At 40.7% G+C, this 14,270-nt stretch overlaps 1 protein-coding gene across 3 annotated transcripts in view; it reads left to right on the forward strand.

Annotated features, from left to right (window-relative positions):
• Positions 1-14,270, forward strand: part of PACRG (parkin coregulated) — a 489,876-nt gene that overhangs the window by 280,593 nt on the left and 195,013 nt on the right. For 2 of the 3 annotated variants that reach the window (XM_077755153.1, XM_077755152.1), the window contains exon 4: positions 5,186-5,335. The exons of the other annotated variant lie outside the window; for it this stretch is intronic. In XM_077755153.1, coding sequence (XP_077611279.1) covers positions 5,186-5,335 — 150 coding nt within the window. The remainder of the gene's footprint in view (positions 1-5,185; positions 5,336-14,270) is intronic. 3 annotated transcript variants of the gene reach the window in all.

The following is a 14,270-nucleotide window of genomic DNA, read 5'->3' on the forward strand; positions in this document are numbered from 1 at the left end:
TAAACTCATACATGTAACTTATAACCATCTAAGATGAATAAGTTTTACCACTTTCACATCAAATTATTTTTTCCTTATTCTTCAGCAATTTCTATATATCTGGAAGCTCTTTCTAGTTGATTATTCTTGAAGGCAGTAAGCAGTACAATAGAAATCCAATTTTCTGAATAGTAAGGTTCCACTGGATAATCTATAATGTCAGTAGATTTCTCTTGTCAAACCCATTTCAAAATCTTAAATCTTGAGTTCAAAGTTCTCACTTATGTCTTGACAATAGCTTTCAGGCCCATCAACAAAGAATAAACACATTCCTGCTCTTTCAAGCTACAGAATCATATTCTTCATATCTGTTACCATACTTTTTCAAAGGAAAAGAACTTTGTTTTTCTTTTAAAAGCACTCTTTTTTATTTAATTCCATTGGGATGGTAAGAACAAAAAGACTTCCAACTTAATGGTATATCTTAATTCCTCAAGAATGAGAAAGAAAAATAGAGGAACTGAAGTGGAAAGGGCCAGTATAAAAAGATCCCTCTTGGATGAAGTTAAGAAGCTTTAATAGTGCCTATGCTGGCTTTATTTCACAGTGACTACAGAGGTTTTAGAGCTACTCCCTGGTCATTCAGGAGGACTCTTGAATTCCATTTTAGATACCATTAAGAGTAATGGTTCACACATGTTACGTGTCGGTCTTTGTCCATCCAACAACATTTAACACAACCATATTAATTCAATCAAAGTTGCAGTGAAGTGAAATAATTATTTCCTGAGAGCTAGTATTACTATCCATGGTGAGAGATACTATTAGTTTATTTCCAGTTGATCAATTATCTATACATACAAGCATAAACCTAATCAACAACAGCTGGATGTTATTATTATCCATACATATAACAATTTTACTCTTTAATCACCATATTCTATATGGCAAACTCTAACATTCATAGTAAATGGGCATATATCCCCAGCTGTTTTATTGCAAGCTTTGACATACATATTCTAAAAGAAGACCACTGTGAAAAGCCAATATTCAGTAACCACTATGACTACAAAAATCTTTTCTGCAATCACCAGATGGGCTGTACCCATGCACAGATAGCTTTCTCTTCTAACATCTTTGATAAGTTCTCTTACTTGTGACTTCATAGTGTCAACCGAAAGGCTTTCTTGGTGAAGAACAAAATCTCCAAAATGGAACAAGAGATGTATGCACCCATTTGTACATTTGTTTTATATTTCAAACACACAACACACCCATGTAGTTCTGTTTTGATGTCTCATCCTTCTTCAGTGAACAGTTTATAAAACATGTATTTGGATGTAACTATGAGTTTGTTCTAAGACGTGGGGTGGGAGGTAGGGATGGGTAGACAGAAAAGGCAGAAACCAAGGATCTTTAACATCTGATTCCATTTGGTTGATATGGGCAAGATGGGACCTCGTGAATCTTTTAGCTGAAGAAAAAGTACTACATTTATATACATATACGCACACCCACATGCTTCTTCCTACCACTCCTAAATGACCTTAGAGAAAACATGTACACAATAATGAAACTATTTAGAAGGCTATTTTTATAATATCTGGAGGTTTTTTCCCACACATTGCTAAGTAGAACTTTATCCCTGAGAGCTGGAGTCTATCTTGTAAAAGGAGGACTTCTTTATCTAAGAGGAGGGGAGACATTTTCTAGCATGCTGTTTCCCCTCTTGGAATAACTATTCTTCACCTAAATAGCATTTATTCAACCCTAGAGTCTGTCCCTGGGTCTAGCAGTCTTCCTTACTCTCTCAACTGGGTTGGATGCCCCCTTTGATTCAGTTTAAATACCCAATTTTTTCATGAATATTCATCAGACTTGTAGTATTTGTTCAATTTGTTCACTGTCTTCTTCCATACTCTATTATCAGACCCAGGTGAATGAGTGCCATATCTGTCTTATTCACTTCTCTATCTCCAGTTCCTAAAACAGTGACTGGCACATACACATTCTCAATAAATATTTGATGAATAAGGATTAAGCAAACTCATATATGTAAAGTAGTTGACTTAATTCCTGGAATATGCAAGTATTTGGTATATATCAGGCACTATTTCATATACTATATATATGCTGTGTGATAGTTCATATTTTCTGTATTCATATGATCTATCACACAGCACTATGAAGTTCTGAAACTAACCATGTTTCGTTTCATTGGTAGACTTTTTGAAAGAATGCTCACTGCCCATAAACCACATAACAACATTCCTGCGGTTCCCGGTTCTCTTTTGTTAAACTGAGCTGGGTCTGTAGGCAGGGTTCAGTACCTGGTTACCTAAAAAACAAGCTTTAGGTTGGCTAAAACCAGAAAAAGAACCCCCTGCTACTGACTGTGAGATACTGTACCTTCCCTTCTCCTTTTCCACCTTCCCATAGTACTCTGACACTTTGCCTCTGAATATCTTATTACTACAACTCTTAGGCTAAGTTATATCCTTCTATTTTTCATTGTTTCTAGAATAGGGAATGGTCTGCAGTGTGCCTAAGTGCTGTGATAATGAGCTGTCATACAATCAAATTCCACAGTTATATTTAGATTCGTTCCCTGAGTTAAATCTGAGATATCTCCATACATCACATTGTATTTACAGACAGTTCTCAACTTAAAATTGTTTGATTTAGGATTTTTTTGACTTTAAGATGGTATGAAAGCCAGAGGCTTTCAGTAGAAACAGGACTTTGAATTTTGAATTTTGATCTCTTCCTGGACTACTAGCACATGGTAGAATATTCTCTCATGACACTGGGCAGTGGCAGTGAGTCGCAGCTCACAGTCAGCCATGCTAGGATAAACAACCAATATACTCATGGTTCTGTACCCATACAGCCATTCTGCTTTTCACTTTCAATAGAGTATATATTACATGAGATATCCAACACAACACTTCATTATAAAATAGGCTTCATGTTAGACGATTTTGCCCAAGTGCAGACCAATGTTAAGTGTTCTGAGCATGTTTAATCTAGGCTCCGCTATGATGTTCAGTAGGATAGGTGTATCAGATGCATGTCTGACTTACAACATTTTCAACTTACATGGGTTTATTGGGACATAACCCTGTTATAAGTTGAGGGAGATCTGTACTTTCAAACCAAACCATAATGTAGTCTGTACCGCATCAGATGTTATGGGTTATCCTAAGGTGGTATTGCCCCAGCACCCATCTTGTTGCTGGAGGCAGTAGAGTTTCCACATTTGACTTTTTGAAACTTCCTAGTAATTTCAGAGGAAACAGCAATGAAACCAGTAAATGATATCTTATAATCTTGGATTTTTAATTGATCATTCAGTTTGGTTCCAACTTACTCCATGTGTCATCATTGTGCCTGGCTAGTTTGTACTTTATTTTGTAGGAAAGGGGGTAGGGAGAGATTCTGAACTCTGAGCAGATAGTGAGATGACCAAATATGATCTAGGAAGGTTAATCCAGCATCAGTGTGAAAAGAGAGTTTGGGGCATTTTAGACAGAAAGAAGGGATGTCTGGTAGGAGCACATGATAGTTTTCCAAGAGAGGAGTTCCTAAGGAAAGAAGCAGAGGAGTAGAGAGGAGGACTGAGATCCAGGACCAGAGGAGCAGAGATGAAGTTGGAGATCCAGGACTATAGGATCCAGGACTATAGGAGTGGAGGTGAGGATGGAGATCCAGGACCAGAGGAGTGAAGGTGAGACTGGGGACCCAGGACCAGAGGAGAGGAAATGAGGATGGAGACCCAGGGCCAGGGAAGAGGAGGTGAGGATGGAAATGCAGGGCCAGAGAAATGGAGGTGAGGATGGAGACCCAGGGCCAGGGAAGAGGAGGTGAGGATGGGATGAGCACACAAATTCAAGAGCCATTGCGAAAGCAGAACAAGATGGCTCTGCAACATGAGGAACGTGAGGGATGAGAAACAGATTTTGACCCTGGGGGACTGGGAATCTGATTGTATCATTACTACTATGGGGAACAAAACAAAAATATAAAGTTTAAGGAAGAAACTTGTCTTTGGAACAAACGTAATTTGAGGTGCTAGAAGATTCAGGCTATTGGAAATGGGAGCTGGAGTTCAAGAGTAATGTCAGGACTGCATCACAGGTGTATTGACCATGACGTCATCCCTTTTGGTGGCCTGGTTCCTTTGTCCCTCCATAAATGGCACATGGTTTAATTGTGGCCAATCTGTTCTTTACAAGATAGAACATGTTACAAATAAGAGCCTTTGACTTTCTCTTGGAATAGTCTGGGAGCATCACAGTTTATCAGTCACCCCCTCTGACCTTCTATAATAGATGCCTTACACAGCTCTTCTACTTAAATCTTGGAACTTTTAATCATTTTAGAAAGTAGATAATAGGTTCCTATGATTGAGGAATGGAAGTGTAGAAGAACTGGCCAAGTTCATACAGCCAGTTATCAGTGTCCTAGCCCCTGGTCCTCTGCCTTCCCCACTAGAACAAATCGTACCTTCCAGCCCCAGAGTGTGAGGGGATACCAGGTAACTTTCCCATCCTATCTCTACAGTACAGCTCGTTACTGTGCATTCAGAATTGTTCCAGAAACCATTTCGTATTCGTTTGGTCTCTTATTTACTGTTGGTTCCTTCTAAAGTTCTAGGCTTTGAAAATGTTGCTTTTCTTTCCTGCTTTCTCGAGAGTCTAAATAGAGTCTGATGTTCACTTCCACCAGGAACAGTGTCGGTGCTTGCTCAGCAGCCCATAGTCTCTACTCACACGTGCCGTACCTAGTCCTTCCTTCCTTCCCTAATAAATGTTTGTTTCATGGTAATGGTTTTAAGAATCTCATGGGTTGTTAACTGGAAAGAGTTGTTGCGTAGAAATGTGTCTGTCAACCATCATGGGGCCCTTTAGCCCATTCATTGATCTTTGATCTTTCATGCCACCTGTCCATCACCAGCCTCTTCTGTGAAGGACGGTGAGTGGCTTTCTTAGAGTTGGTGAGGAATCAGCGCAAGCGGGAAGGAGCACTAATGCACACACAAGATCTTGTTTATAACATTAAAGGCTACAGTGCATCATTCAAAATTATAAAGTTTCATCCAGCTAACAGAATGCATTTCAACTAAGTGGTCTATGAATCGACTTCACCTTCATATTATAGAAATTAATGCATTTTATTTTCGGTGTGTTCCTTTCCTACCATATAGATGCCTTGAATCTTCGAAACCGACAGGTCATATGCGTCACCCTCAAGGTCCTCCAACATCTGGCTTTGTCATATGAGACGGTGGGTGAAGCTTTGGTGCCCTATTACCGTCAAATCCTCCCCATCCTGAACATCTTTAAGAATATGAATGGTGAGTGATCCCAGGAGTCAAATGTCTTCTAAGCCCTAAAAAAAAGGGAGTGGCTTGAAGTAGAGTTAATTAGCAACACATTTAGGATTTATTATTGCTTATAAACCAAGATCCATTTGGAGATCTAAATAGTGTGACTCCCACTATTCCCCTACCACTCCCTAGGGAAACAGTAAAATTAACAATTTCATTTATTACTCCTCACACGTACAGCTTACTTACTCATTACAGAAGCGCTGAAGCAGTTCTATAATCTTCCAATAATTAAATTGTAAAGTTTTTTTAATAGTCTTTTGAATATATTAGTAGGTTTTGAGTTCGTCCTTTCGCTTGGTAGGAATTCTACCTTTAGATACTCTCTGTTAAAATTGCAGTTTTTATTAGTTGGTTTAAAATGAATTTTTAAAGCAATATTGTTAAAATATGGTACATGTGGAGAGCCTGGGTAGCTCAGTCAGTCAAGCGTCCGGCTTTGGCTTAGGTCATGACCTCATGGTTAGTGGGTTCGAGTCTTGCGTCGGGCTCTGTGCTGACAACTAGCTCAGAGCCTGGAGCCTGCAATAGATTCTGTGTCTCCCTCTCTCTCTGACCCTCCCCTGACCACACTGTCTCTCTCTCTCTCTCAGAAATAAATAAAACATAAAAATAAAATAAAATACGGTACATGTGGCTTGGGAAGGTTTTTTTTTAATGTTTTTTATTTATTTATAAGAGAGAGACAGCATGAGCAGGGGAGGGTCAGAGAGAGGGGGAGATACAAAATCTCAAACAGGCTTCAGGCTCTGAGCTCGCCATCAACACAGAGCCCGACAAGGGGCTCAAACTCACGAACTGTGAGATCATGACCTGAGCTGAAGTCGGACGCTTAACCGACTGAGCCACCTAGGCGCCCCTGGGAAGTTTTAATAGATGTTCTCTTGTTTCTAAAAAAAAAAAAAAGATAACCTAGTTGATGGTGAGTGCTGATTATAAATGTATATGTCCTGATGCATTTATTTGTTTTAATTATTCTATAAGCTGTGGAAAGCACTGCTGAGCTCAGATGAATCTGATCTACCCTAACAAAGGCACTAGCAAGTTGCAGTGATCTGTTTGACAGTCAGTGGATATATATTTGTTCATTGAGAGACTGATTTCCCTTTTATGCCTCTTTGAAAAGATGTGACTCTAATTTTCTTTTATGTTGCTAACTTTGAATTTCCATACTTCTTATATGCACAATGTAAGTCAACACTTGAAGTTAATTCCTGACAGCCATGTAAATAAGTTAGCAATTTGGCGGAACAGTGCATGGAAATTTTGTGACATGATCTGTTCATGTACGTACAAGAAAAAAAATCAAACAAAAAAAATGAGCATTCCTGCCACATACAACTCCTTTGTTTGGAACCAACATTTTTTACAGTAATCATAAACTGCTATTAAAAGTCTCATTAATTAGGCAGATTCTTCAGGAAATCATGGAATCCTCCCAAAGTCTTTAGCTGTTTTTCAGTAGTAGGATCTACTTATATAGTCGATATTAGACATATTTAGTTACAAGGACTTCACCTGGAGTTATGGGAGCATAACAATGCTCATAATGGAGTGAGTGAGTTAATATCCATTCTGCAACATCTGAATGGCAGTAGACTCAGTGTGGACAGTTAGACAAGTTGGCTACTCTTTCAGGAAACTAAAAATTGCGTGTTAGTAACTGAATCCCTTGCGACCTAACAAACTGACAGTTTTAGTAACAGCATTTCTACTTCATGGAAAACGCTTGTTTAAATATTTTTGATTCAGAATTCATGGTTATACTGTAGAACTGCATTGAATATCCATGGAGTTACAGAATGATTCCACGTGTACACATTGTTCAATTATGGTTCATAAAAGAGGTGCCGAGGTGCTAATTTAGTCTCTAGTTAACTTGTGAGAGACATGGAGATGGCAGAGATAAAGATGAAAGAGAGATGATAGAGAGACAGAATTACTTAAAAACTGGAAGATCAAGGAACAGCCACCCCCAAAGTCTCTGTTGTAGTTCACATTTTTGAAGTGTGTGATTAGCAAGTGTTTCCTCAGTAATCTTCGCCGAACCTATGGTAAATGTACCATTACTATGTCCGTGCTTTCATCGTTAAAGTTGCCCCTCTGTAACTGCTTTCATATATAAACCTCTGCTTCTGGGCCTGACCGTCACGGACGATGGTCACCCACCCTTCCGCCCTTCTCACTTGAGCAGGAGCAGGGGCACTTACTGCTTTTGGTGTCCTGCAGCAGCATCTAGATCTCAAATCTAAGCATCATTATGTATCACATAAAAGAGGAAGAAGGGGGTGCCTGGGTGGCTCAGTGGGTTAAACATCCAATTCTTGGTTCATGGTCTCACAGTTCATGAGTTCAAGCCCCGCATCTGGCTCTGTTCTCTGTTCTGACAGAGCTTGGGATTCTCCCCCTCTCTGCCCCTCCCCTGCTCGCTTGCTTGCTTGCTCTCTCTCTCTCTCTCTCTCTCTCTCTCTCTCTCAGAATAAATAAATAACAAAACTGTAATAAAGCAAGATGAAAAAAGACAATTAAAATCTCCCTTATCCTCCAGGAAACCTGTAAAGAAGAATAAGTTAAGCCACCACAAAGAGATAAATCTCTAGATTATTAAACAAAAGCAATGGGTTTCTACATCCTTCTCGTACTTTTTACTTAATTCTTTAACTCACAGATGTTCACATGCTTAACAAAAGAAGTAATTAGCTTTAGGACTATATCCCTATTTAGATTGTATCAATGTGGGAATTTATAGTTTACACCGTAGCCTTAATTGGTCCCAAACAAGGTTAATTATTTTGGAACATTTCTCAGTGCATGCACCAGGAATTCCACATTCAACTGTTTTTCTGCTTAATATCTCTCTGACATTTGAGAGGAAAAAATATTAGCTTCAGCTTCATTTTCTACTTATCTTAGAAACCTGTCAGTACAATGCCAGAATGCAGTAAACTGTATTTCCAGAGGGTCATATTACAAAATGGGAGCATTCTAGCTATAAAACATAAAACTATTGTTCAAAATGGCTGTATTCATGAAGATCAGGTTCTACCAAAAGGAGCATATCACAAGATTTCCAGTTACAGTAGTATTTTTAGTATGGAAATAATTTAACTTTAATAGTTGAGTAAATCCCATTTTCTAATTATAGATATTCATATTCACAGAACTTTATATATACTTATTTAAGCAGATGTCTTTAGTAACAGTTATATTTATAAATAAAATTATAGTAGAAATTTATAGCATGTAACATCAGAAAAAAAATTCATCCTTAATTTCAGAGTATTTAAAACAATTTCACACATTTCTGTTTCTTCTTTTTCCTACATTCACATAAATCAGTGTCTTGTTAAATTCAGATTGAATCAAACAGTCCCACCCCCAAATATTTTTTTTAGAATGAGGCCAGATACAAATGACAGAGAGAAAGAATGAATGAGGCAAAGAATAGTCCTTCAAATATAACGACCTCATTCTCTGTCAGTGTTCCCTCAAAGTGCAAGCTTTAGCTTACTTCTACTGACTAGTCCTTTTTTTTTTTTCTTGCAATTTCTGGGCTATTTTAATGTCAGATGGACTTGGTTGGAGATGAGCAGTGGGCTGAGTAGATGAGGGCTAGACAAACACCGAAGCAAGTGCGGGTGGTGAGGCACCCCAGGCCTGGAATCCCCACAGAGGACCGCAGGACGCCTGCTGCCAGGGCGCAGCCCCAATAGACATTTGCATAGGTAGTAAAACTCATAGCAAGACCCAGAAGTTTATTCCTGCCCTAAGAAAAAGGGTGGTTTGTGTTTCTATGAATATTATTTTTTTGCAAGGTTTAATGAGTCTGAATTTTAACAGTTATAAAAACAACAGAAGTCTAAGATGCAAATTGTAATGCGGAATAGAGTAGCATCTTAGAGTCAGAAGACACAAATCATGTGACTTCTCTAAGCTTAAATTTCTTTTAAATTCTCCTAACTCATCTACGTAAAAGGTAATGGCACCTTTTTTTGTAGGATTGACGTGACAATTCAAGATAATGTTTCCATAGGCGCTTCATGTACAGCCTGGCCTTGACTGGGTATTAAATAAGATAGCCATACTCTCATACAACATTATAGAGATGTACAATATTATATATATCATTGTATGATGTTCTATACAAATATTGCAATACTGTACACATTATTACATCACACCATGAATAGACAGTTGAATGTTTTGCAACGTTGGTTGTGTAACTCACACCCTTGGCCCTTCCATGAGCCCATCTGTGAACACATACGCACTCCTGGTTCCCAGCCGGGGCAGTCCCTTTGCTTCAAAGGATTCATCTCTCCTCTGCCCAATGCCAGGTGGGTGACCAAGTAAGTTAAGGACTCTGGGATTCATTCAAGAATAACAGGTTTCCAAATCCATCTCTTCCTGACATGATCTTTAAGCTCGAATATGTGACTGATGTATTTGGAGAAAGTCCCATTTTAAAAGAAGAAGCCCGAGTGCAACAAATAGGGGGCTCCTGCATCACTATCCTCTTTGGAAGATCCAAAGTAGTATCTAAGTTTGAGCTTCTTTTCCTTAATTGTAAGCAGTGGATTTTGGATATTTAAACCATGCTGTTTGTCCAGTCACTGCTTTGGGTGAAAGAGAAGGAAGAATTTCTGTAATAGCAATTTCTTCTTTCCTGTGTTCTTTCACAAATGTTATTAAAGGTTACAGAAAATTAAGACAATAGGAATGTTCGATTTATAGCTTCCAGAGATGAAACTACAAAATTAATGGTGCAGTGTATTGCATTTGAGGAGCATGAAACAATAGATGGCATTAAAACGTTTACAGCTAAAACACGGGGCTCTGCCAGCAGATTAGAGCTATCCAATCAGTCTGCTTTCTGGAGGCGATCCTAATTTTGGTTCCTTTGTTTCCAACTGCGCCAGTGGTCCTGAAACAGTTGAGAAACTCCAGGCATCAGCGATTCAAATAGCACCCTGAGTATATGTCATGGAACCGTGAAAATAGATAAAGTAACCAAGTGACAAGTTTATGTGGATGTGGAAATCAAACATGGCCCCTCGTATGTAGGTTTTTCCTAGGATAGTTATAGAATGTATGCCACTAGAGACTAATACAAGTCTATGGAAAAAGGGTTTTAAAAATTGCAGTTCAAATTCAGACACAGTAAAACCTATAGGTGATGAGAATGCATTAAATTTGCAACATTTCAGAGTATTTGTACCAAGTCCTTGACCCTGAAGTTTAAGTAGTTTGGAAAGGCCAGAAACACTTGATTTCTGCTGGTAGTCATTTAGAACAACTTCTAATGAAAACCTACGTGTCCTCAGTCAACCACCTGATTCAAATTCTCCCAGAGTTTCTGTGACTCCGATAGGACCTTTTCTTAATGGTCCTTTAAGATGTTGAAGGGCACCTGGATGGTTCAGTTAGTCAGGCCTCCGACTTCGGCTCAGGTCATGATTTCACGGTTTGTGAGTTCAAGCCCCGTGCCAGGCTCTGTGCTGACAGCTCAGAGTGTCGAGCCTACTTGAGATTCTGTGTCTCCTCTCTCTTTCTCTGCCCCTCCTCCGTTTGTGCTGTCTCTTTCCCTCTACTTCAAAAATAAACAAACGTTAAAAAAATTTTTATAATGTTGATGAACTTTTGGGGGCTGATTGGGTGCCAAAAATGTCCTTGTTTTTTGTCTTGTAATTGACTTATATGAAGGTTATTTCACAGAGCTTTAAATTTAATTTTGGAACCAAGGTTTATTCCCTGTGGGATTCTGTCCAATTTTGAGTCTGACTTATATTTTGGAATTTACTTCCATATTTCCTTGAAATCATTAGGTTTTTTAGATTTGAAGGCAATTGAATGTCCTAAACTTATTAAGGAACAGATTAGAACTACTGCCCTAGCCCCCATTCCTGCAAGTTAGATTTAGGACAATCTTGCGTATATCTAATGTCTTCTGGGTTCTTCCTCCACTCAGATTTTACTCGCTCTCAAGAGGATCCTAGGATTATAAAAAAGCTGGAAGATGCACGTAGGGACCCTTTGGTCTGCACTTGTCTCCAATTTACTCAACTACCATAGTCCACCATAAGTTCTACAAGGTCAAAATGTTCACCCTGAGTTTCCTTTCTCCTGTGCAGATTGGGTGTAGTAACTTCGGAGAAATAGGTGCTTAATAGGTATTTGTGTGGAATTTATATGCTAACCCAATCTGCGTGACCAATACTTGCTTATTCAGTCCTGTCCTAAGTAAGTAGCTTCAGTATTTCATGAAGTAACCTATTCTACTTCCGAAAAGAAAGGCACGTCCTACACTAAATTGAAATCTATGCCTAATATTCTATCCGACTTACCTGTCTAATCTCAACCACCTTGAATGTCTAATCCCTTTCCCAAATATCAGGACTTCAAATATATATAACACTTTCCTTCCCCTTCAACCTTTGTTTCTTCGTGGTCACGGTCCCTACTTCTTCCAAGCATTCATTCTTTATGAGCAGGGCTTTCAAAATCTAAGGGGGCAGGGGCGCCTGGGTGGCTTAGTTGGTTAAGCGTCCGACTTCAGCTCAGGTCATGATCTCACGGTTCGTGGGTTCGAGCCCCACGTCGGGCTCTGTGCTGACTGCCAGCTCAGAGCCTGGAGCCTGTTTCAGTCTGTGACTCCCTCTCTCTCTGAACCTCCCCTGATCACCCTGTCTCTCTCTCTCTCTCTCTCTCTCTCTCTCTCCTAGAAATAAATTTTAAAAAATTTTAAAAAAAATCTCAGGGGGTGGGGAGGGAGAACCCATATATCTGCAGACACTGATAGCTCTGGTTGTCTGAGAGCAGCCCCGGGGACAGAAGTCAAGACTGCTCCGTCCTTACGGATGCACCTTGCATGTGCTCAGCCTGTCAGATGGCCCTACCATTTTGAAATCTATGAATGCTTACTGAATAAATTTCCTCTTCACTCAGACTGCTTCATTCAAGGGTTTGTTTTGTGCTTTTTTTCTTTTTAACCCAATTCACTTGTAAAAAGTCCATTTTGGTGGCAGGCAGATACTAGAAATTGGCCCTGCATCTGTTCTTCTGTATAGACCTCCCTGGTTGCATCTGCCAAGAGGCAAAAATTATTCTCAGAGTTGTCTATCTGTATCTAGAAACACACGCCCTGGCAGCCTGATGACCAAGGAAATCAGAATCCAGTTCTGAAGGCTGTGTGTTAGTTTTTCAGGGATGCCCAAACAAATAAACACAAACTGGGAGACTTAAAAAACAAATTAGTGGCCTTGCAGTTCTGGAGGCCAGCACTCAAGGCCAGTAGGGCCACACTCTCCAAGTGTCCAGAGAAGAATCCATTCCATGCCTCTCTCCTCGCTCCTACCTTGACTCATAGATGCACCACTCCAGTCGCTGCCTTCACCTGCACGTGACCTTTCCCCCTGGGTATCTGTCTCTGTGTCTCTTCTCTTTGGAAAAGCACAGAAGTCCTTGTAAGGGTTGGGTTAAGGGCCCACCCTTCTCCAGTATGACCTCATGTCAATTAATTACATCTCAACGACCCTATTTCCAAATAAGGCCACATTCGGAGGTTCCAGAAAGGATGTGAATTTGGGAGGACGCTATTCGACCCAGGACATACTGTCTAACTGTCTCCCAGGGTGCATGGAGATAAAATCCCATCCTTCTAAGCAAAGCCTGAGGTTTTGTGTGCCTTCCGCTCCCTCACAGTTGTCATAACTGAATGTGGACTCCCGCTTTCCACAAGTGCTACTCATTTTCCTTCCAGCAGAAAGGGTTTGTTGAGTTAAGAAAGGGTCTAAGTAAGTGAGAGCACGGGAGATGGCAATGACCTGATATTGTTTTCCTGCAGTAACGTTGCAAACTCAGCAAACAGGGGAAGCAAATACTTCCCCGGCTCAGGGCGCTGCCAAGGGAACCCCGGAATCACCCAAGGGGGCTGCTTCCATCAGCCTTCCAGGGGACCCAGGGACCCACCCAGGGCAGTGGCCTGTGCCACCTACATGCCTTCTTGTCCCTGTCCAGCCAGCAGGGCGAAGGGGTCGGGCCACTTTGTGATTGTGCACAAGGACAGGTGGACCAGTACGTGGAAACAAGAAATGGGCTAGTGTTTAAGACCAAAGGCTCTGACGTCAGGTTTCCTGGGTTTGAAACCTGGCTTGAGGTTAACCCGCTGTGTGATCTTCAATGGGCTATATAACCACTCTGTGCCTCGGCGTCCTTAATTTGGAAAGCAGTTTGTTTGGATGACTAGAGAGAGCTCACTGACCTGCAGGGAGCAGCAAGGGGTCGCTTTGTTGGGGGTGTCAGTGGCGTGACAATGAAGGGAAGGGAGGGCGGACCATGAGTGAAGTCACTCTGCAAACCAGCGGGCAGTAGGGATATGTGGCTTCCGTTGCCTGCCTCACGGCTTGTGGAGAAAACTGTATCGATGTGGCTTCCTGCGGTCCTTCGGAGAAAATTAATGAAATGTATCAGAATTAATATGATAATTTGGGAAGGTGATTAGGCGCAACATGAATTTCCAAGAATCAATATCTCTTCTTATAGGCCAGCAGTCAGAAACACAACACAACACTTGCGTGACCACCCTAACCCCAGTCCAGGGGCTCTCAGGAGCTAGCACCCGTTTTTCCTCCCGAAGTGAATTCAGACATCACGCCCGCTCAGAAACCTTCCCCAGCCTGGCTGGGACTAGCGGAATGAATTGCTCTCTCTGCTAGGCTCTGCTATAGATTCTGTCCTCTGTCTCCCCATCTAGCTGGCGGGCCCAGAGGCAGGGAGAGGGTGGGGACAGCTGGCTGTTTGCTCAGCCTGCCAAACCGCGTTCAGAATCTGTGGGCTGTCAGCCCTCACACCCACTCTGAGCGACTCCAGAAAAGATCACCACAAAGAAGGATGTGATTCCAGC

The sequence above is a fragment of the Crocuta crocuta genome, unplaced genomic scaffold (genome assembly GCF_008692635.1).
Source record: "Crocuta crocuta isolate KB4526 unplaced genomic scaffold, BGI_CrCroc_1.0 scaffold11, whole genome shotgun sequence".
Classification (NCBI taxonomy): domain Eukaryota; kingdom Metazoa; phylum Chordata; class Mammalia; order Carnivora; family Hyaenidae; genus Crocuta; species Crocuta crocuta.